At 35.5% G+C, this 27,850-nt stretch overlaps 1 protein-coding gene and 1 long non-coding RNA gene across 33 annotated transcripts in view; one reads left to right on the forward strand and one right to left on the reverse strand.

Moving 5' to 3' along the window:
* Positions 1-26,497, forward strand: LOC127529668 (uncharacterized). Its single transcript, XR_007936298.1, has 3 exons — positions 1-124; positions 17,213-17,307; positions 26,400-26,497. It is a non-coding gene; the product is annotated as an uncharacterized LOC127529668 (long non-coding RNA).
* LOC114660357 (protocadherin alpha-C2-like) overlaps positions 1-27,850 on the reverse strand; it is a 480,950-nt gene that overhangs the window by 201,003 nt on the left and 252,097 nt on the right. For 2 of the 32 annotated variants that reach the window (XM_051934058.1, XM_051934041.1), the window contains exons 1-2: positions 26,467-27,731; positions 16,095-17,374 (exon numbers count right to left, since the gene is read on the reverse strand). The exons of 25 other annotated variants lie outside the window; for them this stretch is intronic. In XM_051934058.1, coding sequence (XP_051790018.1) covers positions 16,095-17,374; positions 26,467-27,562 — 2,376 coding nt within the window. In that variant the 5' untranslated portion in view covers positions 27,563-27,731. Of the gene's footprint in view, positions 1-839; positions 1,155-16,094; positions 17,375-18,149; positions 18,579-26,466; positions 27,734-27,850 lie in introns of those variants that run through there. 5 more of the 32 variants (XM_051934069.1, XM_051934042.1, XM_051934036.1 and 2 more) reach the window with 5 other exon arrangements.

The raw sequence follows: 27,850 nt of genomic DNA on the forward strand, positions 1-27,850 counted from the left end.
TAAGGATTTTGTAAAAATCTAGGATTGTTATCATTTACATCTAACACGTTAACAACAACAGTTTTTTGAGATGACAAAGAAGGAGTCCCGAAATCCTTCGCAGTAATTGTTATGTTATATTGGGGTGCAGACTCACGGTCCAAATTTGATTTTGTTACCAAAGAAAACAGGTTTTCTTGGAATGACTGCTTCAACTCAAAAGGCAAATTATCAGAGCAGGCATATGCTATTTTAGAATTTACGCCAGAATCTAAATCCGTAATACTGATTAGTCCAACTACTGTACTTGGTTTTACATCTTCTGTTATAGAACTCGTTAGTGATGTTATTTCTATGACGGGTGCGTTATCGTTCATGTCTTTAATTTTAATTAACGCAGTGCACTGACTGCTCATTGGTATAAGTCCTCTATCTGTAGCTTTTACTTCAATCTCATAAAGCTCTTTCTCCTCGAAATCTATTACACCTTTAACTCTTATTTCACCAGTATACGCATCCAACTCAAATAATTCCTCTACTATATTTTGAACAGATTCCTCAAAAGAGTACAAGATCTCCCCATTAGTGCCTTCGTCCAAATCTGAAGCGTTTATCTGTATGACAAGTGTCCCTAGAGGAACATTTTCCTCCAGTGTTGTAGAGTACATTTCCTCGGTAAAAACTGGAGCATTGTCATTAAAATCTGCGACCATTACAGTAATATTCATGATTCCAGAACGTGGAGGGTTCCCTCCATCAAAGGCTGTTAAGAAAAGATTATACTTTGGCTTCAATTCTCTATCTAATGATTTCTGTAAAACTAAAACTGGGATTTTATTTCTTTTACTTCCTTCTTTTACCTGAAGAATGAAATGGTCGTTTTGACTCAGCTGATAGGATTTTAAGGAATTCACCCCAAAATCGGGATCAACGGCCCCCTCTAAAGTGAAACGTGAGCCGATTGGAGTGGATTCTGAAATCTCCAGGCTTTTGTTCTTGCCGCTAAAGGCCGGTGAATTATCATTTATATCTGTAATTTCAATTTCAGCTTGATGTATTTCCAAAGGATTTTCTATAATAATCTTAACGTTTAAGAAACAAGGTTTGTCCCTATCGCATAACATTTCTCTGTCGATGATTTCATTTACAAAAAGGACTCCGGTTTTGTGATTTACCTGCAGCAGCTGCTCTTTAAGTCCAGAAATGACACGAAAACCTCGGCCTTCAATATTTTTAACATCCAGTCCCAAATCCTTTATAATGTTCCCGATAATCGTCCCTGATGCTGACTCCTCCGGAACAGAATAGCGAAGATAGGCAAATGAGTATTTCCAAAAGCAGAAAACGAGTGCAGAAAAAAGCGCCGTCTGTCTGAAGCCACGCAATCCCCTCATTGTTGGCATATTAAAAAAAACAAAAAAAAAACTGTTTTATGATTCTCAGTCATTCACGCCACATAAATCCGCAATCTGCCGAATGTTGTGAAATCTCTCATAAAGTAAAGCTTGTTCAGTTACCTACTAAAAGCAAAAATATCGTATGTTGTTTTCATGAACAGATTTCTGAAAGATATTGACGGAAAATGAGGGAAGGGCTTAATCTTTTTTTTTTATTTGCTTGAAATTGTTGTAAAGCTGGAAGGCAGTGACACCGTGTGTTTAAATGAGGCACTGCAATTATATTTTCTACCATATTACCAGAATTAAGCCTATTCATAAAGTCATTACAAAGAGCACAAATAATAATAATAATAAGAAGAATAATAAGAATAATAATAATAAGAAGAAGAAGAACAACAACTCTGGATTTAAATTCCATTCCAAATATCTATGGAGATTACCATATTTTTTTCCTGAGTGACTTTTCTTTGGGGACTTGTTTTCCTTCTTCAGAACTTGCTAGTACTGTAATTTTGATTGGCACTGCTAAAATGGTGAGATTTGAGAGTATACGGGTGTGTGGGTTGTTATTTCTTGTGATAACATTCATGATTGGTTCCTCAGTTGTGCCCACTGACCTTTTAAAAAGATGAAAGAGGCCTTACACTGTATTGAAATATGATTATTCAAAAATGAATTGTATGAAGAAAAAGATATGACGATATTGTTAGTTTGATGTGCATAATGCATTGTCGATTGTGTGCTAATTATTTATCCTCTATGATTTGAGGAACTGTATGGGTCTTCAACTTGTTTCTATTTGCTTGCAACTGTAGATTTTCATTTAAAACAACTAACGTCTGCAAAGTTTTAATGTCAAAAATATATTAGTCTTTCCTTTGATCAAAATCATCTCTTGCCATTCACTATAATTTACTACTGAGTTTTCAAATTATATATTATATATTATATATATATATATATATATATATATATATAATATATATATATATATATATATATATATATATATATATATATATATATATATATATATATAATTGAAAATATAAAGGTGATTTTTTACTCAGAGAAAATAAATAAACTGAAGAGATACAGCTAGAGGTAGAAGAGTTTCTTGATGAAAGCATGAGAGGAAAAGAAACCCCAGTTAACAGTGCAATACTATGCACTCTGAATTAGACTATTATTTTATATTGTGTGCCTTTTTTGATAACATATAGATTGTGTTTAAGTGGCTAATGACTCCTTTATATTACCTACTTTTGATATGTAAACAGCAACTTCATGGGCATAATATTTTGATATAAGAGGATTAATAGTCATATGCTGATTTTATCAGTAAAAATTTCTGAGGTTGTTCTTAGGTAATTAAACAGTTTTAACAATTCTCATGTGAATTCATATCAAGAGCTATATGTTAAATCAAACAGATAATCTAAAAAAACTGATCACTGAATATATACACACCAACATTAGTGTCACATTGGAAATGCTACTTTTATAAAGTTATTCCTAAAAACAGAATCTAAAACATTTTTGTTCAGAGAAGCAGTTTATTTAAACATTACCCATTTTCCAAAGTGATATGGTTAAAGCTTGTCCATAAAGGTTTGTTTCTTTATGTTGCACTTGAAGTACAATGATCAGGTGCACGATGCTGTCATTTATACTTAAGTATTTGGTCTATGAGAACGGAAAAATTTTATATATTTTTAGTGGTCTAAATTAGTTAGCATCTGAGACACATAAGATCAGATAGCACTATGAAAACAGTTTGCTTGAATAATGTACAGTATAATAATAGAAAATTATTTTCTTACATTTGTAGTTGTCTCAAAATGGTTATCCATCCATCCATTATATAACCCACTATATCATACCTACAGGGTCACAGGGGTCTGCCAGAGCCAATCCCAGCCAACGCAGTGCGCAAGGCAGGAAACAAACCCCAGGCAGGGCGCCAGCCCACCGCAGGGCACACACACGCACACCAAGCAGACATAGGGACAATTTAGGATTGCCAATCCACATAACCTGCATGTCCTTGCACTGTGGGAGGAAACCGGAGCACCTGGAGGAAACCCATGCAGACACGGTGAGAACATGCAAACTCCACACAGGGAGGACCCAGGAAGTGAACCCAGGTCTGCGAGGCAGCAGCGCTACCACTGCACCACTGTGCTGCCCAAAATGGTTATGTTTAATTAAATGAAAGCTAGAATAAATTTTCTGCATAAATTAATGGCAACACTAAAAAAATTTAAATGTATGCCATTCCATAATTGATAATTAAATCTCAAAAATGAAGTAAGGCTGCCACTGCTGAAGTAAAGTTACCACATCTGCAGAAATGTAATGTAGCTATATGAGAAATGTTCACTGAGTAACATAAATCACTTGTCAATGAGCATCAGTTATTCCCTAAGAAACTTCTAATCAGTACATGCAGACATGGATGGTGTTGAAATTTGTTTAATGACAGTAACGTTAGGTCCACACCACTGTTTTATCTTTTAAAAACTCAAACATTGGTTTCCATTTTCATATTCAATCCACAATACCTTAGTTTTGTTTATCCTTGAAAATGGAACCTTTAGAAAATGCTCTCCATATCCATAATCTTTAGAAATCACTGACTCAGTGCTGAAATGTGGACAGGTGAAAATGAAGAATTCTAAAACACAGACTCTAATTGCACTTGGACTTGTTTGTAGTTATTAAGCAGGCCTTCTCTAATCGCATCCTGTGTAATGTCTCATTCCCTGATTAGTCCACTTTTTGTGGAAGAAAACCATTTTCCAAAATGGTGAACACAGATGACTTGTTTTCCAAGGTACTGTTATATGTATCTAATGCTGTATACATGTGTAAAAGGCAAATAATGTATAAGCTGCTTCAGGTTTCAGATTGCAGTAAATCCTGTGGCTGTTGGCATTATCATCCCTTTAAGAATTTGTCTGCTGATTCAGGCCTGTATAGCATAGGTGGACATTTACGTCATATACAGTAAGCTTTCTTTCATTCAAGTTAATGTGGAAGAACATACTTTTGTTAATAATGTAAAAATTCGAACATGAACAGATACTATTTTTATTTCAAAACACAATTTTTACTAGTATGGATGTAGCCAGAAATTGAGTTTCCTCAAAGAAAACAAAATTATAAACAATAGTTGTGATGAGCTTTCTTCACTTTTCTGATGTGAGTAAAGCTAGATTTTCCAAACAAAATAAAACAAGTCATCTTGGATGTTTATCTTCTGACGTATTTGCCTGTTTTTGAGGTGATTCACACATACAAATGTGGCAAAAGGAAATTGTGAACCTGGAACAACATTGTTTTTGTGCTCATACCTTTAAAGTCTCAACTGTTAGTTTTGACATCCTTACACTCACATATGTTATGTAATCATAAGGTAATATTCTGCTCATGGTAAACAATGAACCATTGAAAACTACTCACATTGATATCATAAGTTTTGGGAAATATTTTATCAGATTGTTACATTTTTATGAGTTGTAGTGGTACTTTTGGTATATATGCCAACATTAAAATTAAATGCAATCAGCAAATGTGAACAATGGCAAACACCATGCATAATTTTAAAGTGTGAATCAATAAGCAAGCACTTTAATATCCATTTATGTGAGTAAAGAACAAAACAAATAAAGTAAAAAATAATAGTTATGTGTCAAAAACAAAATAATTGAATCTCTAATATAAATTTCACATCTTATGTTTACATCCAAACAGTGAAATAACAGACATGCTCTTAAGAATAATTGTTCTAAAAGGGTACTTTAGCGGGTTGTGTGCTTCCTCTGTGAACAATTGCTTGACAAGGAACCATGTCATTCTGGGGAACATTCTTTAAAAAAAAAAAATGTTTCTTTGGGCTTTGAAAAGGTTCCTCATACTTGGTTAAAAGAAAAATATTTTATTTATAGTAGGCCACCTAGCAGGGAACACTAGAACATTAGAACACTCTAGACAAGAACAGGCCATTCAGCCCAACAAAGCTCGCCAGTCCTATCCACTTATTTCTTCCAAAAAAACATCAAGTTGAGTTTTGAAAGTCCATAAAGTCTTACTGTCTGTCACACTACTTGGTAGCTTATTCCAAGTGTCTATCGTTCTTTGTGTAAAAAAAAACTTCCTAATGTTTGTGCGAAGTTTACCATTAACAAGTTTCCAACTGTGTCCCCGTGTTCTTGATGAACTCATTCTAAAATGACAGTCTCAATCCACTGGACTAATTTCCTTCATAATTTTAAACAGTTCAGTCATGTCACCTCTTAATCTTCTTTTGCTTAAACTGTAAAGGCTCAGCTCTTTTAATCTTTCCTCATAATTCAACCCCTGTAGCCCTGGAATCAGCCTAGTTGCTCTTCTCTGGACCTTTTCTAGTGCTGCTATGTCCTTTTTGTGGCCTGGAGAACAAAACTGCACACAGGACTCAAGATGAGGCCTCACCAGTGCATTATAAAGCTTGAGCAGAATCTCCTGTGACTTGTACTCCACAAATCGTGTTACATAACCTCACGTTCTGTTAGTGTTCTTAATGGCTTCTGAACACTGTTGGGAAGTCGATAGCTTAGAGTCCACTATGACTCCTAAGTCCTTCTCATAAGGTGTATTCTCGATTTTTGACCACCCATTGTGTATTCAAACCTAACATTTTTACTTCCTATGTGTAATACTTTACACATACTGACATTAAATTTCATCTGCCACAAATCTGCCCAAGCCTGTATGCTATCCAAGTCCTTCTTTAATGATATAACGGATTCAAAATTATCTGCTAATCCATCTATTTTGGTATCATCTGCAAACTTAACCAGCTCATTACTTATATTCCTATCTAAATCATTTATATATATTAAAAATAGCAGCGGCCCTAGCACTGACCCCTGCTGGACACCACTCTTAACATCGGCCAGTTCTGCTGAGGTTCCTCACCCTCTGCTTCCTGTGTCTGAGCAAATTCTGCACCCATCTAAAAACATCACCCTCAACTTCCACTTCTTTTAATTTGATGCCCAACCTCTCATGGGGCACCTTATCAAATGCTTTCTGAAAGTCCAGATAAATATATGTTCCACTTTGATCATATCCTTTTGTTGCCTCCTCATAGAATTCCAGCATGTTAGTAAAACACGACCTCCCTCTTCTGACCCCATGCTGACTGTTCCTAATAACTCCTGTCCTTGCCAGGTGTTGCTTAATCTTATCCTTAATAATTCCTTCTATTAATTTTCCTGTGATGCATGTTAAGCTTACTGACCCATAGTTGCTTGGATCTGCCCTGTCACCCTTTTTATATAATGGGATGATATTTGCCATTTTCCAGTACTTCAGAATCTCTCCAGTGTGCAGTGACTTCCTAAAAATATGTGTCAAGGGTTTATATCTGTACTCGCTTGCCTCCTTAAGAACTTGACGGTAAATATTATCTGGTCCTGGATATTTGTTTGATTTCAGCTTATTTAATCTGAGCAGCACTTCTCCCTCTACAATTACCAAATCCCTCAGTACCTCCTTAGTAGTCCCTGTTACCTCTGGGAGGTTATCCACTTGCTCACTTGTAAACACCTAAGAAAAATGTAAGTTTAGGGCATCCGCTATTTCATTGTCTGTATCTTTTAATTCCCCTTTACTATTTCTGACATACTTGACCTCCTCCTTGACTGTTCTTTTACTACTAAAATACTTAAAGAATCTCTGAGGGTCATCTTTCGCTTTATCTGCTATATTCCTCTCCAACTGTCTTTTAGCCTCCCTGATATCCTTCTTAATGGTTGCCCTCATGTTCTCATACGCTCTACAATTCACTCTGCAGTCATTAGTCTTATATGCCTTATAAAGCAGTTTTTTTCCTTTGCAGCTTCTTTTTTTAATCTTTATTAATCCACCGTGCAGTTTTTTTTAGTTTCCTATTAATTCCAAATTTAGGTATGTATCTGTCTTGCATTACATGTAAAACATTTTTAAACCTGTTCCACTGCTCTTCGACCGTCTCCACACTTATAAGCTTAACCCCATGTATCCTACTTAGACATTGTCACATCTGCTCAAAATTAGCCCTACCAAAGTTCAACTTAACAATTTTAGTCTTTGCATCTGTACTCTTTACAAAATACTGAGAATTGTATTACATTATGGTCACGTGACCCTAGTGGTTCAATAACCTCTACACCCTCAATTCTATCCTGATTATTACAAAATACTAAATCCAGACAGGCTTCGCCCCTTGTTGGTGCTTTAACATGCTGTGTTAAAAAACAGTCACTGATTAATTCTAAAAACTCCTGCTCTTCTGCTCCTCTATCTGCAAGGTTATCACTATTAATATTTGGATAATTAAAGTCCCCCATGACTATAATATCTACCTGTAAACTTGTCTTTTTGACATCACTAAAAAGATGCATGTTGAAATTATTGTCTGAATTGGGTGGTCTATAACACACTCCTAAAATAAGACCTCTTTCCCTAATATTTTCCAGGCGAAGCCACATGTCCTCACTAAGATGGGGCTCCTCATCCAACTGAAGATGACTTACATTTAAATTTTGTTTGGCATAAACAGCAACCCCACCTCCTTTTCAGTTCTCTCTAACCTTCCTAAAAATGTGTATCCCTCTGTTACACTCATCCCTATCTTTGTTATTTAGCCAGGTTTCCGTTATTGCTATAATATCATTATTATGCTCTGCTACATACAACTCCAACTCACTTACCTTATTTTTGATACTTCTAGCATTAAGGCAAGCTATTTTTAATGTGTTACTCCTTCTACATTTAAATGTTTGCTTAGAATTTACATTACTATGCAATTTGATTTCTACACCATTGTTTGTTCTTCCATGTATAGATCTAAACCTGGCCTGTCCTAAACTCCTTGCACCCCTCCCCCCCTTCCCTAGTTTAAACAATCCTTGACTAGCATACTCATACTCCTCCCCAATACATTGGTGCCCCCCCCAGTTCAGATGTAACCCGTCACGGCGGAACATGTCCCATCTGTTCCAAAAGGAGTCCCAATGCCCCATAAACCTATACCCTTCTACCCTGCACCAAGATTTGAGCCACACATTAAGCCTTCTAATCTCCTCAGTCTTACCTGGACTGGCACGTGGCACAGGCAGAACTTCGGAGAAGACTACCTTGTCAGTTCTGCTCCTCAGCTTGGCACCTAACTCCTTGAATTTGGATCGCAGAACTGACAGACTACCCTTATGTATGTCATTTGTTCCAACATGGACAATGACAACTGGATCCACCCACCCACTCTGGCCAAGAGCCTATCCACCATTCCAGGGAGGTCTCCCACCTGTGATCCCAGATCCCTGGATGTCCAACATCCAAAAGGACTTGCATTGCACTGGCATCATTATTAGAATTTGATTTGGGATTAGTAAACTGCCTTAACTTTTTTTTTTTCCTTAAAATTAAAATTTCTTCTTCTTTTGGCTGATCCTTAACTTAAATGGAAACACTAAGATCTGCTACAGATATTTTACACCTTTTCCTCTTATGCTCCTGTCCTGTTCTCCCTCTCAGCTGCCTGCTATTTGTCTTTCTATGAGGTTAACTTTACTTTTCTCTGTCTCTTTAACTTTGCGCTCCTTTTACTTATAAGCTCTCCACTCGCACTGTTTGTATTCCCCCGTATTAATGAACCCTTACGCTGTCGCCCACTTAACTGCTCTACCTCTGGACTGCTAAGGAGTGTTTAATCTAAAATAAACAAATAAAACTTTACTACCTTATTTGCTTCTACAGCCCCTTGTGCCTGATCTGTGTCTTAATGCTGGCTGCTTACCGCTTACCTTGATAGAGACATCAAGAAAACCTGAGCTTGGTCTGTGTTAGTGTAAGCAGTAAGAGTCACTTTAAATCAGGAACCCCTTAGTATTTTACAAATCTATTATCATCTATTCGTGTTATTTACATTGCCTGTTATGAATCTCAATAAATAACAGTTCTTTGTGGGAACTTAATGAGGTTTGTTGTTTTTGTGAAACAAAAATGGCTTCCTAATATCATCACTCTGAACAACCACTCTATCACCTTTAATTTTAAGACTTTATTCCTGAATATCATTTTAAGTAAAAAAAAAAAAAATGATCAAGAGTTAAATAGAATGCAGTGATCAAACAGAATATATATAAAAAAGTTTGATAAATAAATAAATTATCCATTAAAGCAAGTGGAGGATTTACTAATCAATACTTTGAAGTGTTTGATGGACATTTAACAGCACTAACAAGCCAATACACTGACTTATTGGTTAGTAATGTTGCCAAATAGCTGGAAGAAATTCAATTGAGATTTCTAGCCTTACATGTTTCCCTATAAAACAAACGATTATGTATCCTTGCTATTTGGTGACTGTAAGTCTGCTTGTTATAAATTAGCGTGGACGTGAGAGTACATATGATTTGTAAAAGACTTGTGTCCTGCTGTACATCAAAACAAACAAGGAAAGGCACTAAATAAATAAGATCTAGAAATGTATATAAGATAGATTGAAGATATTAAACTTTATTAGTAACACATAAATAATTCCTATCCTTAACAGCTAGCAAAAGTCAAAGTTTGACAAGCGCACTTTTGTGATGAAACAGAAAGCCATTCATGTATTCTAAGTACCAAGATTTACTTTAAAATGCATTATTCTCTAATTTTCCCATTGAAGCAAGGCAAAGTATGTCATTTCAATACCCTGTGCACTTGCTTCAAATTAAATAATATAAGTTACATAGGAATATTTTATATTGGGAAGCTTATGTAAGCTAAAATCAGACTAGTAACCAGAGTCAAAATCTAATTTCACAACCTTGTTCAAAATATTAGTGAATATATTTAAAATGTTATAATTATTTTCAATCAGTCTTTTAAACCTGGGAAACGGAAGTATAAAATATCACCTATCAAGTGAAGCATCAATCAGTTGCTTTAATATGTGGGAAGTAATGTGAAAGATAACAAGGAAATTTAATTTTACAATATTGAGTTGATAAGAGAAAATCTTTATTCTTTAATTAGAATGATTTTAACTAAAAGTATCATTGACTGCAGGTTTTTGAAAAAAAGCATTCATCAAGAATGTATTTCTTAATACTTAAAGATGACATTAAAAATGTATTGTGTATCACTTTCACATTTCTAATATATGTTGAGTACCGAAAATCACTATGTGGCATAATTCACTCAAGGGTGAAATATGTCTAAAGATTAGTTTTATATCAAACTTCCATTAAGTACATGCAAAGAATTTACAATGTAAATTTTGGTAAATATTTTGATTTAAAAGTCACAATTTTTAAATCAACCCATTTAAAAAGGGTGTTCCAGTTGAAGACATTGTTATCCCAAAGTAAAATCATTGTCTAATTGTATGTTCACTTTGTGAGTGTAAGGCTGTTTGATTTAAATTGGCTCTGTGCAGGTTTGTCTGTGTGTGCGTGTTTCCAGCGATGGGCTGGAGCATACGTGACAGTTTTCTGTCTTCAAAACTTTCATCCAATGAACTTCTCAAAGCATTTCTCAAAATGGATTTAGACTTCTCCGTGACCCTGTAGTTAGCATATAGCGGGTTGGATAATGGATGGATGGATTTAAACTTTTAAAATGTTCTTTATTTGTTATGAGGTTTCTGACTCACTACATAAACATCATGTTCTACTACTCACAAGAAAAAATCATTGCAAGCATTTTAAGGTTAAAACTAAAAGTTTGGGATTAAATCACTTAGAGATTTGTACATAGACAACGTCTTCACATTCTACGAACAATTACACTCCAAATTTAACTTTCCAGAAACACATTTCTTCACTACCTTAAATTAGAAACTTTGTTAAACAAAACCTGGCCAATTTCCCTCACCTCCAACCTATCTCTAATCCTGAAAAAATATTTATCAGTCTTGAGGACTCAGATAGCATTTCTGTAATATATAAAAACATTTTAAAGTCCCTCCCTGTCAAAGATCCCAGAGTACAGTGGGAAAAGAATCTCTCATTCAACATCTCAGAAAAGGAGTGGAAGGTAGCAATGCACAGAATTGACTCGAGCTCCATATGTGCAAAGCAAAAAATTATTCAACATAAAATTATATATTGAGCACATCTGTCTCATTTAAAATTGATCAAAATGTTTTCGGGGCAAGGTCCAACCTGTGAACATTGCAATCAAGTTCCAGCCTCATTGGGCCTGCAGGTTGTAATCAATAACATTTTAAAATATGAATTTAAATTAACGAAGCAGATTCTCTCCCCTTTTTTTTATTCTATTTATTTTGATTAATTAATTTATTTATTTACATACTGTATGTTTACTATTATTAAAGTTTTACTCTGTTGGCCTAGGTCTCTTTCTCATGGGTGGGGGATGATTTGTTTCGAACCAAGTTTTGTTAAACTTGACTTGCATGTATGGAATGTTATTTGATTTTAATAAAATTAATGAAATGGTAAAAAACTACTAAAAGTGGCAAATTAGATTACTTTCTTTCCAACAAATTAATAGCAAAAATATGTTCATATATACATTTATAGGATAAAATCAGATACAAGTAAAAAAAAGTCATTAAATAATTTAAAACGTACATTGTATTTGAGGTATACAAGTTTGTAAAGTGTGGTTTAATTTAAATTTTAAGTTTGCATTTTGGAATGTGAATGATAGCTGGCTTCTTGTTTCAAACAACTGTAATGCTGGACAGCTCCTGCGAGTGACATGGAAGTTATATTTAGAAGCTCACTGTTGAAATTTTATACAGAGCAACTCTGTTCATCCTTTTGTATGTTTTGCTTGCTTCTGAAGTAAAGGAAGGAAGTAAATGCTGTTAAAGCTTGTCACATTATTTTCAAAATTTTGAATAATAATCTTTAAACACCCAGGACACACAAAACTACTTCAGGAAACTGCCCTCTACACCAATAATTAGGACTCATTTAAAAATCATTTGCCTAGGTTTAGTATGTTTATCGCGATAGAAAGAATTATTAAATTTAAATGGAGAAAATCTGCCTGTAGCCATTGTACTTCTACTAATGCATGTCTGTATAAAGAGTACTAAAGTGTTGTTGAAGTAATGCATTTCAACATGAGTCTTTTGAACAGTTAAAACCAAAATGCTACAAAACATCATGTCAGACATCTTAGAAGCAATTAATAAAACATTTATTTAAAAAGAAGGTTGTAGCACATCTAGTAACTTACAATTGCTTGTTTTTAATTGGCGATGCTATATGATTCTTTTCGGATGCCATATGTTAAGTATCAAAGAAAAATATATCAGAGATATGCTAAACATAATAATATAGTATCTACATAAATGAGTTTTTGTAAGAAAGAAAGAAAGAAAGAAAGCTACATGAACATGCATTTAAATATCAATAATATTTGCATTGCTTAGCAATATATTGAAATTGCTCATATACTGTAATTTCAAAACTTTCATTTTTCCATATGTATCAACCACTCACCACAGGATGGTACATTTTGTGTTTTGCTCCCTTTTTTGCCAGAAAGATGGAATGCCCACATATAAACCAAATGAATGGACATACTATTTCTCTTCAATTGAGCTAATTTCTATTAATTCTAAGCCATTATGATTGATCAAAGTATTTGAAACTGAGCTTAAACATAGTGTAACTATAAAAGAAAAATAACAATTTATGAAATATTCTTAGAAGCAAATTCTAATCAAATTAATTAATTAATTATTGATAAAGTCTCTACTGATGTGTGATGGGTGGGAAGTAATGAGTGACAAGTAAAAAGTGATGAGAGATGAATGATGAGTGACTTGTGACAAATAGTACATAGCATGTTGTAGTAGTTTGAAGACAGAAGAAGAAGAAGAAGAAAATGTAGATTTCCTAAAAATGACACCATGTTAAACAACCATTAGTGGCATAAACATACAAACTCAAACTATGCTGTTTTCCTTTTCAAAAATGAAGAAAATCCAGCAGTTGATAGAAATAAACAGCATAATTACTATGAACAGTTTCTGTACCCGTCTCTCAACTCCATTTAAAAGTTGCAAGCAGTGTTGAACAGTTGTCATACAACTTCACAAAACATCAAGACCTAATTTTAATTACAGCAGTGTACAAAAAAGAATGCATAACAGTAAATCAATAAAAAAAAATCCTATCTTGAGATTAACAATAATGCTCCCTTTGTTTAGATATGTTGGGTGTCTAAACTTGACCCCGTGACATGAACATTTTGCATTAAGTGATATAAGATAGAAGAAAATGTTATTTTAAATATTATATTTAAGCACACAAATGTTTTCCTTACTTAGAGTTTTAACAAATAAACAACGCTGATTATCCACTGCCTTGGGATTTTCTAATCATACTGACCATAAAGAACCAGCAAAATAAGTAATCTAAAACAACTGCCTAAAATGTGCTTTAAAAATATTAAAATTTCATATGGTTTAAAATCCACTAAAAATGACCAATGTTAAAAGTTCATTTAAATAAATTTAAAATTTTTTAATAGACTTATGACAAAAAAGTTATTAGCATAGTCACACAAAATGAGTAGGTATCATATAAAATGATACCTGTTAGATGTTCTGTGTTAAACTTATGATTTTCAAGGTTCAAGGTTTAGCTTATTTATCATTTGAAACTACACACAGCAGTGCACAGCAAAGCAAAATTGTGTCACTTGGCCTATTTACGAGTAAAGAAACAACCAGAAGAAACAAGAACTTTCAGAATAACAAAATTAAACAAGAGAGTGACCTTTCTATTGCACAGATGTTTGTTTTATTGCGCTGTATTAACAGACTGATCATTATGTAAGGGGCTAAAAGCTTGTGAGATACAACTTCTGCATGAGTGTGGTCTCCTTGATAATGCTGGTAGATCTGTTTTGGCAGTGATTCCTATAGACTTTCTATATGGGAGGAGAAGATGCCACAATGATTTTCTCAGCTGCTCTGACATTGCGCTACAGAGAAATCTGGTCTGAGGCATTACTATCCCTACACAAGACAGAGACTCAGGTGATCAACACACTGTTTATGCTGCCTTTGTACAGTGATGAGGAAGAAAGAGGGGAGGTGAGCACTTCTCATGAGTAGTAGGAAGTGCCATCACTTCTGTCCTCTGAGGACTAAACAGAAAGTGTGCTGGGGCCAGAAGTGACTATTTGTTATCTGCACTTGTTGTGCTTCTATGGAGTCATTGACAGAAAGGTGGAACTGGGTGGCATGGCATGACTTTCCTGAAGCTGACAGCGATCTCTTTTGTTTTATTGAAATTCAGGGTCAAGCTTAAGGAGCTTCAGTCTGTCTACTGCAGAAGTGGTTTCAAAGGGAGTGCCGTGAGTGACATGTTCCAAGAAAAGAATCAATGTCAATTCATGTCTAATCTTATTGAGAAAGTCATGCATTTAATTTGTCTCATTTCTCGAACAGTTAACGGTTGCATACAGTTGCAATTCATTTAACAAAAGGAAGAAAAAACGAACAACTTCTGATAGTGCTGATAGTAAACACGTGACTATACCAAATTAGTAGTGAATGTGTCCCCACAATACTAAATGTTATTTAAAAAAAAATTCTTTATCAAATGAAATTAAGCTTCCAAGAATTACAAAATCCAACAGTGCAACTGAAAATGACAAAAGCTTTGATCCTAGCTGGGATTTGCAAATAAAGCAGAGCAGGAATTAATTCCAATAACGAAGAAGACAAGGAAGAAGGAAATCATTAAAGATTAAACAACAGAGATCCCAGAGTACATGGGGAAAAGGATCTCTCACTCAATATTTTGGAACAGGAATGGAAGGCAGCAATGCACAGAATTCACTCTAACTCCATGTGCGCAAAGCATACAATCATTTAATAATAATAATAATAATTCATTACATTTATATAGCGCTTTTCTCAATACTCAAAGCGCTATCCACACAGGGAGGAACCGGGAAGCGAACCCACAATCTTCCACAGTCTCCTTACTGCAAAGCAGTAGCACTACCACTGCGCCACCTTTTAACTTGAAATCATCTATCGAGCACATCTGTCTTGTTTAAAATTGTCCAAAATGACCCCAGGGCAAGATCCAACCTTAGAACGTTGCAGTCAAGTTCCAATCTCATTGGGTCTTATGTTTTAGGGGTGCACCAAATTAACATCATTCTGGACCAAAATCTTTAAATGACTTTCAGAGGGCCTGGATGTCACAATCTCTTCTAATCCAATAAACAGCTGTTTGGTGTTCTTCCAGACGGGCTTAAAGTGCAGAAGGACAGACAAACTGGAATTGCCTTTACTTAACTCTTGGTGTGTACACATATCATGCTCAACTGGAAGAATCGTAACTCACCTCTTTTCAGTCAGTGGTTAACCGATGTCATATACTACTTGAAACTGGAAAATTAAATACTCACTTAGAGGATCTGTGCAAAACTTTTAAAAGCCTGGTAGGATCTAATCAATAACATTTTAGAATAAGCATTTAAATTGTGGATGCAGATTCTTTTCACCTTTTCATTCTATTTATTTACTTACTTATTTTTTCTACGGTTAAAGTTTCAGTATGTTGGCCTAGCTCTCTATCTCGTGGGTGGGTGTTGACTTGACTTGAACCAAGTCTTGTAAAATTTTAATTAATAAATTCAATAAAATGTTTTAAAAAATACACAACAGTTCATTTTGAAAGAAAGATCACTTACCATTTGTGCAATTTTAACTCCACCATCAGAAAATACGAGAGTGTTTGCATTGCTCCCCAAGTCCACCACCGAATCTTTATTCATTCCTGGTTCGACAAAAACAAATCGTTTTTCGGCAGTCTGGTACTGGTGGCTATGAAAAAGCGAGTCACTCACTTCAGCGTAGTTGACGCCACCCAAATAGTTTTTATGTAAATATTTGCGATGTGCTCTGTGACATTGGAAAGCAATCAAAGCGATGATAGTAAAGATAAATAAACAGGACACAGAGCTCAAAAGGATAATCAAGTAAAATGTCATGTTATTGTCTTGTCCTTCTTCTGTGACGCTCCTTTTAACTTCAGACAACGCATGCGCTTCCGTATTTTCAGCAGCAGTCACGATTACTGTTGCTGAAGCAGAGAAAGAAATGCTTCCGCTGTCTTTAACCAATATAGTGATCTTCTGTACTGTAATATCAGACTCGGTTATTGCCCGACGAGTCCTCACGTCTCCGGTATGTCGTCCCACACTGAAAAGTGAGGAATCAGTAGCGTCCTCCAGAGAAAAGGAAAGCCAGGCGTTATATCCGATATCGGCATCATAGGCTCGGATCCTTGTGATTAAATAGCCCGCTTTAACGTTTCTTGGAATAGTCTCTTGTACAACTGCCGTTCCATTCTGTGTGAAAGGAAACACGACCACTGGGGGATTGTCATTTTCATCCAAAATATAAACGTTAACAGTCACATTGCTGCTAAGTGAAGGAATTCCAGAGTCTTTAGCAACAACCATAAAACTAAAACTTTTCAGTTCCTCGAAGTTAAAGGTTGTGAAACTAAACACTTGTCCATTATTAGAATTGATACTCAGAAAAGGCACCACGGACCTGTCCACAGCTTCATTTTCGCGTAGATAGTAACTGATAAGAGCATTCTCATTCGTGTCCTCGTCTACTGCACTAACTGACAAAATCGAGGCTCCGGGAGTGTTATTTTCCATGACATAGAAAACATAAGGGTTTTGTAAAAATCGAGGATTGTTATCATTTACATCTAACACGTTAACAACAACAGTTTTATAAGACGACAAAGAAGGATTCCCGAAATCCTTCGCAGTAATTGTTATGTTATACTGAGGTGCAGACTCCCGGTCCAAATGTGATTTTGTTACCAAAGAAAACAGATTTTCTCGAAATGACTGCTTCAACTCAAAAGGCAAGTTATCAGAGCAGGTACATGCTATTTTAGAATTTACACCAGAATCAAAATCCGTAATACTGATTAGTCCAACTACTGTACCTGGTTTTACATCTTCAGTTACAGAACTCGTTAGAGATGTTATTTCTATGACTGGTGCGTTATCATTCATGTCTTTAATTTTAATTAACGCAGTGCACTGACTGCTCATTGGTATAGGTCCTCTGTCTGTAGCTTTTACTTCAATCTCATAAAGTTCTTTCACCTCGAAATCTATCACACCTTTAACCCTTATTTCACCAGTATTAGCATCCAACGTAAACAATTCCTGAACTATATTTTGATCAGATTTTTCAAAAGAATAAAAAATCTCCCCATTACTGCCTTCGTCCATATCTGAAGCGTTTATCTGTATAACAAGTGTCCCTACAGGAACATTTTCCTCCAGTGTTACAGAGTATATTTCTTCGGTAAACACAGGAGCATTATCATTAAAATCTGCGACCATTACAGTAATATTCATTATTCCAGATCGTGGCGGGTTCCCTCCATCAAAGGCCGTTAACAAAAAATTGTTTTTTGCTTTGAGTTCCCTGTCCAACATTTTTTGTAAAACTAAAACTGGGATTTTATTTCTTTTACTGCCTTCTTTTACTTGAAGAATAAAATGGTCGTTTTGACTCAACTGATAGGATTTTAAAGAATTCACCCCAAAATCGGGATCAACGGCCCCCTCTAACGTGAAACGTGAGCCGACTGGAGTGGATTCTGAAATCTCCAGGCTTTTGTTCTTGTCGAGAAAGGCCGGTGAATTGTCGTTGATATCTATAATTTCAATTTCAGCTTCATGTATTTCCAAAGGATTTTCTATAATAACCTTAACGTTTAGGAAGCAAGGTTTGTCCCTATCGCATAACATTTCTCTGTCAATTATACTATTTACAAACAGGACTCCGGTTTTGTGATTTACCTGCAGCAGCTGCTCTTTCAATCCAGAAATGACTCGAAATCCTCGGCCTTCAATATTTTTAATATCCAGTCCCAAATCCTTTATAATGTTCCCGATAATTGTCCCTGATGCTGACTCCTCCGGAACAGAATAGCGAAGATAGGCAAATGAGTATTTCCAAAAGCAGGAAACGAGTGCGGAAAGAATCACCGTCTGTTTGAAGCAACGCAATCCCCTCATTGTTAGCATATTAATAAAAAAAAAAAACAATTTTCCGATGCACGTAGTCATTCACGCCACACAGACTCACAATCTGACATATATGATATAAATTCTTCTTAAGTAACGCTTTTTCCAATCATCCTGTAAAGGCAAAAATCATCGTATGTTGTTTTCTTGTACAGATTTCTGTGAGATATTGACAGAAAATGAGGGAAGGGCGTAATTTTTTTTTTTTTTTTTGGTTGGCAATTATTGTAAAGCTGGAAGGCAGCGACACCGTGTGTTAATATGCGGTACTGCAGTTACCTTTTCTGTCATACAGTACTGAACTCATAAAGGTAAACAACAACAACAATAATAATTCTTCTTCTTCTTATTATTATTAATAGATAATAATGAGGTATCTATTTCTGAATTTAAATGACAGTCCAAATATCTGTAGTTTACTTTCTTTTCTGCCTCTCAGTTTTCTTTGGAAACTTGGTTTCCTCCATCAGAACTTGCTTTAAAGGTTGATTGGCACTGCTAAAATAGCGAAGTCTGCGTGTAAGTGGATCTGCGGATTTGTATGCATTGTGGTAGCATTCATGCCATATCAGGTTGGTTCCTGTCTTGTGCCCAGTTACCTTTAGAATAGATGTGAGAGTCTAGCCCCTGGCCGTACAGTATATTGAAACATGATGATTTGGAAAGTGAATGTATGAATAAAAGTATATTTTGCCATTGTTAGCTTGATGTGCATAATGCATTGTCGATAGTGTGCTAATTATGCATCCTGTATGATTTGAGCAGCTATATGGTATTCATCCTGCCATTAAAAAAAATAAAACACTTAATATCTGCAGTGTTTAATATCAAAAATATATTTGTTTTTCCTTTGGTAAAAAGTATTACCCACTATTCACAATAATTTGCTACAGAGCGGTCTAATATAAATACATACATACATAAATAAATTTCAAATCTACTAACCTTTGATGAAAAGGGTAAGTTGTAATTTAAAATACAAAGCTGATTTTTACTCAGTCACACTGTAATGTCTATGGAGAAAGTAACCTATCTTTTAAGAAATATGGTTAGAGATAATAATAATAATAATAATAATAATAATAGTTATTAATCATTATTATTTACATTTATATAGCGCTTTTCTCACTACTCAAAGTAGTTTACCTAGTGAGTGGGGAGTCACCACTAATGTGTAGCATTCACCTCAATGATGTGACAGCAGCCATTTTTGAGCCAGTATGCTCACCCACATTAGCTGTTCCATGAAATTGTGAGCCGTAGTTAGCCAATTAGACACAGGGGATGATTAGAGGGCCAGAATGACCAGGCCATGGTGGGCAATTTAGCTAGAATAGGTACACGCCAGGTAGAAGTGCTAACTGATGAAAGCATGAGAGGAAAGAAAAAATAGTTTGGAGTACAATAATATACAATGTGAATTATATTAATCATTATTATAGGTTGTGTGCCTTTTTTGATTACATAAAGAGTTTGTTTTAGTTGGCATAATATTTTGACATGAGAGGATTAATGGATAATATGTGGATTTTATGGTAAATTTTCTGGTATTATTTTTAGGTAATTAAATAGTGGTAATGATTGTGATGAAAATTAAAATCCAGGGCTTTAAATTAAATAAAATAGGTACGCTGGTAAGCTCTTCAGTGAATGCTCGCATCAACATTAATGTTACTTTGGAAATGTTTTACAAAGTAATTCCCATTAATAGAATCTGAAATATTCTTCCTTCTTTTCAGTTAAACAGTTTAGTTAAACATTACTCATTTTCCAAAGTGGTTAAGGCTGGAGCTTGTCCATAAAGTTACATTTCCTTATGTTGCACTTGAAGTGCAATAAGCAAATATCCAGTGATGGAATTTATACTTATTTAAGCATTTGGTCTCTGAGGGCCCACAAATTCTATATATTATTAGTGGGCTAAATTGGTATTGATTGATATTTTTTAATTAAATGCTAAAACAGAGAATCCACATGAAGTAAAAGTAATACTTCACTGTTTTAAAAAAGTAATATTTACAGTACAAAACACTGGCAGCTGTGGTTGCCAGAATTTTAACATAAAAATATGGTGACAATATATTTAGGTTTACAGTATAAATTTTTAAAACTGTGTATTATACAGTAAATAACTGTTAATTGTTTGGAACACATTATAATAGAAATGAAGAATTAATTGTACACTGAAATGCATACTATGAAAAAATAGTCAATCATTAAACTATCAAAAAAGCTGCCAGAAGGACAGAACTGTATAAAGTTTGATTAAGTGAAATAACAGCAATCAATGACACAAGTGTTATGCCACTTAATTTTATATATTGAAAAGAGTTCAACGTTCAATAAAGTTACAGCATGTTGTGTGGTGGATAAGAAAAGTTTGCTTTTGTGATGTATGATGTGCCACGGGTTTGCCAGTTTTTGGAAAACAACCCACCATAAATCAGCTTCCAAAACCTCAGAAAATCTTTAAAACTTGGGAGAAAAATTAGTTTGCTACATCTGTTTAGGTTTTTCTCCACACTTTGCAAAGGTCTGCAGTTCACCAAGAAAAATATAGGAAAAGGTGACATTCCCTTATTCAAATTTTGTAACTGTATCAAAATGTAGAAATTTCTGTTAAAAAAAAAAATACAAAATGTGGAAATTCTGAAAAATTGAATCTTATTCCATATGGAAACCATAAAGTCTTATTCTACCTCAAGTGCACATTAATTAAAGGCAGTATTGAAGAAACAGCTACATAATGCCAGTAGTTGTGACCATTTTGTCTTAAATTGATATAAGGTAGCTGTTTAAAGTTACAGAATATAAATTCTTGGTCACCACTTGACAGTGGATTGGAGCAAATTGGACAAGGTCAACAATCAGCAACTTTTCTTTAAACAGCCTGGTGTAGTAAAATGGAATATAGAATATGATTTACTTCTGTTACCATTTTTATCACAGAAATCTATACATATATAATTCACTAAGCCGACAGAACAGGCAAGACAACCATGGGATACGCACGATATAGCCACGCCCTCCAACTTACAGAGACCCGCCCACCAACGCTAAGACCATGGGACGAGAACGCCTGCCTAAACTCGTCGGCCTGACTAAACCCGCCCGCCTGTTACCAGTGTGTAAAACCATCACAGCTTTTAACTCACAAACTGCAACAACTCACCAAACAAGGACACCCTGTCTCTCGAGGCATTCACACTGCCGGAAGACAACCATGGGATACACAAAAAATAGCTATGTCAGTGAACTCACAAAGCCCAGCCCACCAACTCACGCCCACCAACTCGAGTACATGTCCACCCACGCTCTCAAGGCATTCACAGTGCCTGCTCATGTGCCCGGACGCAACAACTCACCACACACAAATTTTGCTTAATTTGACTCAACACGGAAAACCTCACCCGGCCTGGACATGGAGAGGATTGACAGATTGATAGCTCTTTCTCGATTCTCTGGGTGGTGGTGCATGGCCGTTCTTAGTTGGTTGAGCGATTTGTCTGATTAATTCCAAAAATGAACTGCTAAATAGTTAAGCGATCGCCAAGCGGTCGGCGTCCAACTTCTTAGAGGGACAAGTGGTTTTCAGCCACGTGAGATTGAGCATTAACAGGTCTGTGATGCCCTTGGATGTACTGTACTGCACGCGCGCTACACTGAATGGATCAACATGTGTCTACCCGGCGCCAACAGGTGTGAGTAAGCCATTGATCCCCATTCATGATGGGGACCGGGGCTTGCAATTGTTCCCCATGAATGAGGAATTCCCAGTAAGTGCGGGTCATACGCTTGCACTGATTACATCCCTGCCAAATGTACACACCCCCAGTCGCTACTGCCATGGTCGGGTGACTTGGTGGATTATATATAGAAAAGCAGCCGGAACCGCAAAGAACAATGAAAAGACAACGTGGCTCAGAGGTGCATGTGGACTGTAGCAGAAAGAAAAGCGACTCAGGTGAGGAGTTGGGAGCGGGCACATGAGCAGGCAGTGGGTACTGAATGATTATTGTATGTTGGTTCGTGGAGTGCATTGTTGCAATGTTACTTTTCTTGATGGTTTATTAAATTATGGATTTTTCAAATGTTCATTTTTTTTCCCTGTGCTTAAAAATCATTAAAAAAGCGGCATGATTATGTGACTAGTAGAATATATTTCTTACATATTATCAATGTAAAAATATTATGTGTCTCTACATTTCATTTTAGTGCTTCATTGTTGCTATACCATTTTACATTTTACAGTTGTTTGCCATCGCTCTTTAACAGTTTTACACTCTAAAATGAATGGCCGTTTCTTAAATTGTGAAAAATTATAAATGTATGCCATTCCACAAGTGAAACTTAAATCCCAAAAATAAAGCAAGACTCCCCCACCTGTACTTAAGTTACTAGATCTGCAGAAATGTATTGTAGCTCTTTGAGAAATGTTCTCTGACTAATAAGAATCACTTGTCAATAAGAATTAGTTATTCCCTAAGACATTTTCAATCAGTGCATGAGGACGTACATGTTGTTGAAATTTGTTAAAACACACTAAGGCTGCGGGTCCACACTGCTCTTTCTAAACTCAAATGTTGATCTCCATGTTCATCTTTCATTCACACTCCCTTCATACTTGTCACCCCTGAAAATGGAGGCTTTTGAAAATGTTCTCCAGATCCATATACTTTTGAAAATGCTGGCTCAGCATTGTAAAGTGGATGAGTGAAAAGGAAAACTTCTAAAATGCACACTTTAACAACACTGGGATTTGTTTGTGTTTATTAAGCAGCCCTCACCTAATTGTATCTTGCTCATTAAAAAAACCTAATTTCCCGACTAGTTACTGTAAATCATCACAGGTTATTTTTCAGGGAGGAAAACCATATTTCAAAATGGTGGTCATTGATGAGTTGCATTCCAGGGTACTTGTTAATACATTTTGTGCAGTTTGAATGCTGCATACATTTGCAAAAGACTGCATCAGTTTTCAGACTACATTAAGTTCCATAGCTGGTGGCTTTACCAACCCTTCAAGAATTTTGCTGTTGATGTGTGTCTGCCCAGAATATGCAAATGTTTGTCATGTAAGTCTTCAGTCGTGTTAGTGTGGAAGAACATATTTTTGTAAATAATATAAAAAAAAACCCTCACGTGAACAGGTACCATTTTCATTTAAAACACCATTTTTAAATGAAAATGTGTATTTTGCCAGAGATTGGTTTAGTTTAAAGAAACACAGTTATAAGCCATACTTGTGATGAGCTTCCTTCACTTTTCTGATGTGAGTCACAGCAGAATTACAAAACAAAAATATTAATCTCTCCTGCCTTGCGCCCTGTGTTGACTGAGATTGGTTCCAGCAGACACCCGTGACCCTGTGTTTGGATTCAGCGGGTTGGAAAATGGATGGATGGAAATATTCATCTTGGATGTTTATCTTCTGATGTATTTTTCTTTTTTGTGTGTGATTCACACATACAAATGGGGCAAAAGGACAGTATGAACCTGAAGCAGAACATTGCTTTTTATTCTAATACTTTTAAACTCTCAACTGTAAGCTTTGACATCATACGCATTCATATGTTATGTAATCATAGGTTGATATTTTGCTCACAGTAAACATTGAACCATTGAAAACTAGTCACAATTCTATCATAAGTATTGTATAATAAAAAATAAAAAAAAAAATCAGCAAATTGATGTTTTTTCATTAGATGTAGTTATGGTTTCAGAAGATATAAAAATTAAAAATTATATGCAATTGGTAAATATACACAATAGCAAAAACCTATAATTTTATAGTGTGAATCAATAAGCAAGCACTTTAAAGTCAACTTTTGTGTGATTGAAGGGAAAAAGTAATAAAGCAAGAAATTATAGCTATGTGTCAAACACATAATAATTGAATTTCTAATGTAAATCCAGTTATAGGCTCCTAAAAATAATAATTCTTGAAGGGCAATATAATGGATTGTGCGGCTCCTCACCTCACAGAACAATTGTTGGACAATGAACCATGTCATTCAGGGAAACATTCTTTCCATGAGAAATTGTTGTTGGGGGCTTTGTAAAGGTAATATGTGGACAAAACAGAAAGACTTAAGGGCTACGTAGCAGGGTTCTGAGAGATGAACAAAACCTCAACTTGTCCTGTGTTAGTGTAAGAGTCACTTAAAATAAGGAACGCCTTGGTATTTTACAAATTGGTTATCATATATTTGTGTTATTTACAGTGTCTTATGAATATAAATAAATAACAGTTCTTTATTGGAAACTTCATGAAGTTTGTTGTTTTGTGAACCAAAAATGGCTCCCCTATGGCATCACTCTGAATAAACACACTGACACGTTTATTTTAAGAATGAATGGCAGAATATCATTTTAATTTTTAAAAAAATGCTCCTGATTTAAAGTGAAAAAGTTATCAAAGAGAATTGAAACTTTTTATGTTAAATACCCTTTAAGAATGTGGTTGATTTACAACACTAAATGGTATTAAAAATCTTTACTTTGTCAAATTAAATTAAGCTGCCAAGAGTAACAAACTCCAAAAGTGCAACCGAAAAAGACAGAACCTTTGATTCTACCTGCATCATTAAAAAAAAGAGTTTTTCAATTTAAGGAATTTAAATATAAAGCACAGAAGAAATCAGTAATAATAAAGAAAACAACAAAGATGACACAAATCATTAAAAATTAAACAACTGTTAATTGAAAAAAGGATCACTTACCATTTGTGCAATTTTAACTCCACCATCAGAAATTACGAGAGTGTTTGCATTGCTCCCCACCACCGAATCTTTATTCATTCCTGGTTCTACAAACACGAATCGTTTTTCGGCAGTCTGGTACTGATGACTATGAAAAAGCGAGTCACTCACTTCTGCGTAGTTGACGTCGCCTAAATAGTTTTTATGTAAAAAATTGCGATGTGCTCTGTGACACTGGAAAGCAATCAAAGCGATGATAGTAAAGATAAATAAACAGGACACAGAGCTCAAAAGGATAACCAAGTAAAATGTCATGTTATTGTCTTGTCCTTCTTCTGTGGCCCTATGTTTAACTTCAGACAACGCATGCGCTTCGGTATTTTCAGCAGCAGTCACGATTACTGTTGCAGAAGCAGAGAAAGAAATGCTTCCGCTGTCTTTAACCGATATAGTGATCTTCTGTACTGCAACATCAGACTCGGTTATTGTCCGACGAGTCCTAACGTCTCCAGTATGTCGTCCCACACTGAAAAGTGAGGAATCAGTAGCCTCCTCCAGAGAAAAAGAAAGCCAGGCGTTATATCCGACATCGGCATCAAAGGCTCGGATCCTTGTTATTAAATAGCCCGCTTTAACGTTTCTTGGAATAGTCTCTTGCACAACTGCCGTTCCATTCTGTGTGAAAGGAAACACGACCACTGGGGGATTGTCATTTACATCCAAAATAAAAACGTTAACAGTCACATTGCTGCTGAGTGAAGGCATTCCGGAGTCTTTAGCTACAACCATGAATGTAAAACTTTTCAGTTCCTCGAAGTCAAAACTGGTAAAACTAAACACTTGTCCATTATTAGAGTTGATACTCAGAAAAGGCACTACGGACTTCTCCACAGCTTCATTTTCCCGCATATAGTAAGTGATAAGAGCATTTTCATTTGTGTCCTCATCTACTGCACTAACTGACAAAATCGAGGCTCCGGGAGTGTTATTTTCCACGATATAGAAAATATAAGGATTTTGTAAAAATCGAGGATTGTTGTCATTTACATCTAACACGTTAACAACAACAGTTTTATAAGACGACAAAGAAGGAGTCCCGAAATCCTTCGCAGTAATTGTTATGTTATATTGAGGTGCAGACTCCCGGTCCAAACGCGAATTTGTTATTAAAGAAAATAGATTTTTTTGAAATGACTGCTTCAACTCAAAAGGCAAGTTATCAGAGCAGGCACATGCAATTTTAGAATTTACACCAGAATCATAATCCCTAATACTAATGAGTCCAACTACTGTACCTGGTTTTACATCTTCCGTTACAGAACTCGTTAGTGATGTTATTTCTATGACGGGTGCGTTATCGTTCATGTCTTTAATTTTAATTAACGCAGTGCACTGACTGCTCATTGGTATAGGTCCTCTGTCTGTAGCTTTCACTTCAATCTCATAAAGTTCTTTCTCCTCGAAATCTATCACACCTTTAACTCTTATTTCACCAGTATAAGCATCCAATGAAAATAATTCATCAGCTATATTTTGAACAGATTTTTCAAAAGAATAAAATATCTCCCCATTACTGCCTTCGTCCAAATCTGAAGCGTTTACCTGTACGACAAGTGTCCCTACAGGAATATTTTCCTCCAGTGTGACAGAATATATTTCTTCGGTAAAAGCCGGAGCATTGTCATTAACATCTCCGACTTGTATTGTAATATTCATGTTTGCAGATCTTGGAGGGTTCCCTCCATCAAAGGCCGTTAACAATAGGTTATATTTTGCTTTCAGTTCTCTGTCCAAAGTTTTCTGTAAAACTAAAACTGGGATTTTATTCCCTTTACTGCCTTCTTTTACCTGAAGAATGAAATGCTCGTTTTGACTCAGCTGATAGGATTTTAAGGAATTAACACCAAAATCGGGATCAACGGCCTCCTCTAACGTGAAACGAGAGCCGACTGGTGTGGATTCTGAAATTTCCAGGCTTTTGTTCTTGTCGAGAAAGGCCGGCGAGTTATCGTTTATATCTGTAATTTCAATTTCAGCTTGATGTATTTCCAACGGATTTTCTACAATTATCTTAACGTTTAGGAAACAAGGTTTGTCCCTATCGCATAATATTTCTCTGTCGATGATTTCATTTACAAACAGGACTCCGGTTTTGTGATTTACCTGCAGCAGCTGCTCTTTCAGTCCAGAAATGACACGAAAACCTCGGCCTTCGATATTTTTAACATCCAGTCCCAAATCCTTTATAATGTTCCCGATAATCGTCCCTGATGAGGACTCCTCCGGAACAGAATAGCGAAGATAGGCAAATGAGTATTTCCAAAAGCAGAAAACGAGTGCCGAAAAAAGCGCCGTCTGTTTGAAGCCACGCAATCCCCTCATTGTTAGCATATTAATAAAAATCAGTTTACTCTTCTGCGTAATCGTTCATGCCACATAAATCCACATTCTGCCGAATGTGATGCAATTTTTACAAAATGAACCTTTTTCAGTTAGGTAGTGAAAACCAAACATCATCGTATGTTGATCTCTTGTACAGATTTCTGGAAGATATTGACAGAAAATGAGGGAAGGGCTTAATCTATTTTTTTTTTCGGCTTGAAATTGTTGTAAAGCTAGGAGGCAGTGACACCGTGTGCTAAAGTGAGGCAATGCAATTACCTCTTCTACCATATTAAC

The sequence above is a fragment of the Erpetoichthys calabaricus genome, chromosome 11, assembly GCF_900747795.2.
Source record: "Erpetoichthys calabaricus chromosome 11, fErpCal1.3, whole genome shotgun sequence".
Lineage (NCBI taxonomy): Eukaryota > Metazoa > Chordata > Cladistia > Polypteriformes > Polypteridae > Erpetoichthys > Erpetoichthys calabaricus.